The 5,000-nt window shown below is 43.8% G+C and overlaps 1 protein-coding gene across 1 annotated transcript in view; it reads right to left on the reverse strand.

The window, feature by feature from the left end:
* Positions 1-5,000, reverse strand: part of LOC106810206 (SH3 and multiple ankyrin repeat domains protein 3-like) — a 36,040-nt gene that overhangs the window by 23,540 nt on the left and 7,500 nt on the right. The window contains exon 2 of the mRNA XM_014813489.1: positions 871-996. Within this exon, the coding sequence (XP_014668975.1) occupies positions 871-996 (126 nt within the window). The remainder of the gene's footprint in view (positions 1-870; positions 997-5,000) is intronic.

The following is a 5,000-nucleotide window of genomic DNA, read 5'->3' on the forward strand; positions in this document are numbered from 1 at the left end:
CACACACACACACACACACACACACACACACACACACACACACACACACACACACACACACACACACACACACACACACACACACACACATATATACATACATACGACGGGTAACCGGTCATGGTCATCTCACTCGTGTGTACAGTACTACTTTACGCACGAGCTTCTTAATATAGGATCAATATTATGGTTGATTGTTTATACACGCTTTTAACTAATTTTATACGTTTTTTACATTCATGTATTTTTTCAGCGAGGCTTATTTTACAGATAATTTCGTTTATTATGTTTATCGGAATTTGCGTACTTTTTACATCAATGTTTATCACAATATAAAATAAGATTTAAAAATAACATTTAAATAACAATGAAAAAATACGCGCTTGGGGTTAGCGGTATGGTTGGGGGCTAGAGTTACATCACTATTATGGATCGGGTTAGGTTTGCGTGTAGGGGAAGAAATACACTCTGATGTTCACAGTTAGAGCTACCTGCCTGATACCACCTGACGTCATAGCAAGTATTACATGCCTGTTGCCATCTAAGTACAGGGGCTAGGAGATATAATTGTGCACTTTTTGACATAAAGTATAAAAATTTGCACATAGGTAGTTTATGATATGAACATTCGTATGAGATCGGGTACCCATCACCATCGGCATGGTATCTGGCGGCCATCTTGAATTTCATATTTTATCTGGTGTCATAGTAAATGCTATCTGCCTATATATAGTAGTAGTATATAGTAGTAGTATATAGTAGATAGTATATAGAGGTATACTAACCTCTGTCCTTATCACTACTACCACTACACTCCCCACTACACTCCCCACTTCCGGAACATACATCCTGGATGCCCTTCCTGCTTACCTCGAGGTATCCTATAGGTCCTGTGAGGGGATAGTCTCTCATTGGTCGCTCTTCCTCCAGGAATTTTCCCGCACGACCGTTCGCCGGTGGGCAGTAGAGGCCAAAATTGCACGCATCTTTGAGATCCTATGAGTGAGAGATGAAGATATATCAACACGAGAACGTTTAGCGCATGCGCGGTGGTCGCGGTGGGTTATTATAGAGCGCGATGAAATTAACAGAAGAACGAGATCACAGAGCTGTGAGCGCTCCAGGCGATTCAATTTTAATTCGAACAATTTAACAATTCAATCAAACTTCATATCTGAGTGAACATTTTTCAAATATTTTTCCTCGCGTGCGTATGAGGATACGACTCGGTATGTAAGCTCCACTCGCAACAATGCCACACAACAGACAGCCTAAAATTAATACACGCGAGAGTGTTATTGTTACAACGCTCTGCATGCATGCCTATCTTTAGATCTACTTTGGCCCAGTCTTCCAGTAATTAACCATACATACCTGTAAAATCTAGGTTAGCCAATTCTCACTATTTCCATAAGCTCATCACCTCAGCCCACACACACCCACACACGCACACAAGGTAATCAGTTGATAATGACGTAACGCGGACTATTTTTCTCTGCGGGCTTTTGTATTCGTGCGCCGATCGTGTAAGTCGCAAACAGATAAAATCTAAACGCGTCAATCACCTTCTTCAGGTTATCGTAAGAGATATATACAGCAACTAAAAGCATCAGATAGCGAGATAGACAGATATCTAGCGAGCTATGCCCAGCTAATACCGACAGTATTTGTGAAAGTGCCACACCATCGTCTGAAGATACTGTCTGTGAGCAAGGCAGCAGTGATGCAGTAACAGTAACGCAGATGACATTATTGATTTAATCAAATTGTACGCAATTTTATAACGAATAAACTCGGTCTGTCACAGAAAAACACCACTAACGAAAATTACGTTACAATCGTCAAGACTTGAACGATGCTTTCATATTCATATTCTTCATATGCTTTCATATTAAATAATACAACTGTTTTCAACACTGGTGATGTTTTCTAAAGGAATGCTATAAAAGCCTGAATGAAAGCCTGTATGAATTTAAATGCATTTTCCAATACGGACTAGCTAACAGTAGAAATCACATTTCATTTGCCATGTTATCAAGATGTTATGTATGTTTATGACGCGTGGCCTCGTACGTGAGCTTAGCTCATAGTCTTCCGTGTATCAGCCTTTTCTTTCAGGTAAGCTGTGACCGCCATAATTATATAGTACTTGACTACCGGAGTAAATCGATGAAATTCCTAACAATGGACATCGCTTGCAAAAATCCTACTTGGTATCAAAAGTAAAGAAAGGAATAATAAAAAACGGAGGCGAAAGGTAGACGAGCGTGGGAGAGGGGCGGCGAGCAAGAGTGAGTGTAGGGGTGAATTTACAATGACATAATCGGCTTTTGGCTTCTAGTTTGTCGTCGGGTTGCTAAGTCAACGAACGGCTTTACCTGGGTGGAGATGGGGTCATGCGGCCGCCATGACACCGCTCTGTGCTACACCTCCATAAGCCGTATAACTCCTCGTACGACACGCACGGCGCAGTAACGTATAGACGAACACAGCACATCACAACACAGACTACGCCGGACGGACCCGTACAGGACACATTGCACCCGCAAAGGCCAGCAAAAGTTTGATAGTGTAAACCCAGCTTAGGGAACAGTACGGTGCTTCGCAGACCGCGTCGATCAACTCGTCCATTTCTTAACTAAAAGTCGATTGTGTAAACCCAGCTTAAAGCTCGCCGCAACACAATTACAGAACAGTGCGGTGGTATACGCAGAACTGTAAATCTTACTGTAGCACAGTACAGTACCGCAGGGAACGGTCCGCGACACAACTGTGACAACATGACAGTAAAGGTCAAAAATATCCACGCAGTGACGCGCGCATTTCTCACTAGTCCCAGCGTCGTGCGACAATCAGTCATGATCAGTCGACAGGTGGCGCATCTAACAATCCGGAGGGGCAGACGAACACGGCAAACCCGACGCGCAGACTGAGGCGCGACACCTCCCCAATGTGACACCTGTCACGGACACACACACACACACAAATTTGAAAGATGATCGCGAGATCGGGTATAAAAGCTGGCAAAGCTAAAGAAAATGAATTATTAAATGAAAATTGAGTGGCAGCCTTTCATGCAAATGCACTATTTAAGATGCTAAAGAGCATTGCAATATGATAGGGTGGAGAGGACAATATTTCCTGCTTGTCAGTGTAATGGGGAGCATATATTTACACGTATCCGCGCAGGGGCTTGGGGCGGAGGTTATGTTTTTACCGCGTGTCGTTTGAGTGTTGGTTTGTGCGTTGTGTGTTAGCCGAAATCACAGGTTTCAGTTCGAGCTTCCGCTACGTGCGCTGGCTGGCTAGACTTATCAAAACATGCAACCATCAGGCTAAGGGGCTAACCACAGTCCTCCCCCACCTGCACGCTGTCGCAACTAATCCGGATGGCCAATTAATTAATTTAATTAATTAATTAATTGATTTTTCGACACATTAAAAGTAATTAATTAATTAATAAAAAAAATTTTTCACTTTTAGAGACATTCAGTCTGCCATATGGCGGAGGTCTGTGCTCTCCGAGTGCTGCTATTGTTGTATATATATAACCATATTACCTGCGTTGTGCCAGTATGGGGTTTGACGAGCCCACCCCCCCCGCACACACATAAAGGCAGCAGCGGGTCGGACGCACAGCGCAGCATGCAACGACGCACACAACACAAGGAAAACTACACAGCACACACACACACACACACACAGCACACACACACACACACAACACACACGACACACAGCACACAAACGACAAAGGCACAAACCCACGGCAACCCGCCCCGCGTGCGGGGCCCCACCGCGACACACAACACGCGGTCTGGGGCATACATAGCTGACTGAGGGAGGGAGAGGTGGTTCCCCGCGCATAGCGCGGAAATCGCCGATTTCAAAAGTTCCATTGCAGGGGTCGATTTTTTGTGAAACGCTCAAATGTCGTTGAGTAAAATGTGGGTGGGGGATAACATATGTAAAAATTCACGCTTAACCTTGACCTTGATGATATTTCCCTCCACATCTGTAACTCGGCCCCTGTTAATTCAAGCTAGGGCGCTACCAAACTTGGTATAGCGCTTACACATCTTGGGGAAAAGGTGTGGGGCTAGAGTACCAAAAACCAGGTTCACTATGCGACGCTTTATTTCACCTTTACGCTTGACCTTGATCATGATTTCCCGCTTGCCGCTCTCTAACTCAGCCCAACTAATTGCCTACGCGAGAGCCAAACTTTGTATGCTTACTACATCTTGTTTGGGAGAGAGGGTCGGGCATACGCAAAACCACACTGCCCTTGAACCTTAGAGTTTGACGCTTGAGCCGTCGACTTACATTTCATCTATCGCGCTCCTAGGGGTAACCGATTGCCATATACGTCTGCACATCTGAGGCATGACGGCAAGTTGTCTTAACAAACAAAACCTTTGTCTTGTGACTTATTTAACTTTATCTGGCCTGCTAGCGTCTTTACAGTAGATATTCGCATTCATACTAGAGGTGAGGGGGATACTATGTAAGGTGGCGACAACGTCACTGGCTCGTTTCTAGTTTTTAATTGGTATTGGGTGAATTTATTGGTGGTATTGGGTAATTTGATTGTGATATTTCGGTAATTTTATTTAGGTAATTTTATTGGTTGATTGCGCAGGAGCTAATGCAGTTCCCGGCATTGCGTAGCATTGAAAGCCGCACGTGGCAAGCATCCCGTGCGTAGAAAAACGTGGATGACCAAGTTTTATTGTTGTCTTGGCAATGTATACGTGAGAGCTCTAATGAAAGCACAGAACCTTATATACACCCACTTATATTAAGCACCGATATTTACCACGCTATACCTTTCTCTTTTTATTATGCTCACCTTTTTATAGGACGCTTGTCTTTTGTATTGACACGCTTACGGCTTAAGCTTTTAATTTAACTATGTCTCTAAACATAACAAACAATACAGCCATGTTGAGGTAATACGAGGAGTATATTGCGGACTCATAGGGCATATGTCCCCAGGT

This window comes from Priapulus caudatus, unplaced genomic scaffold, assembly GCF_000485595.1.
Source record: "Priapulus caudatus unplaced genomic scaffold, Priapulus_caudatus-5.0.1 Scaffold419, whole genome shotgun sequence".
In the NCBI taxonomy this organism is placed as follows: Eukaryota; Metazoa; Priapulida; class Priapulimorpha; order Priapulimorphida; family Priapulidae; genus Priapulus; species Priapulus caudatus.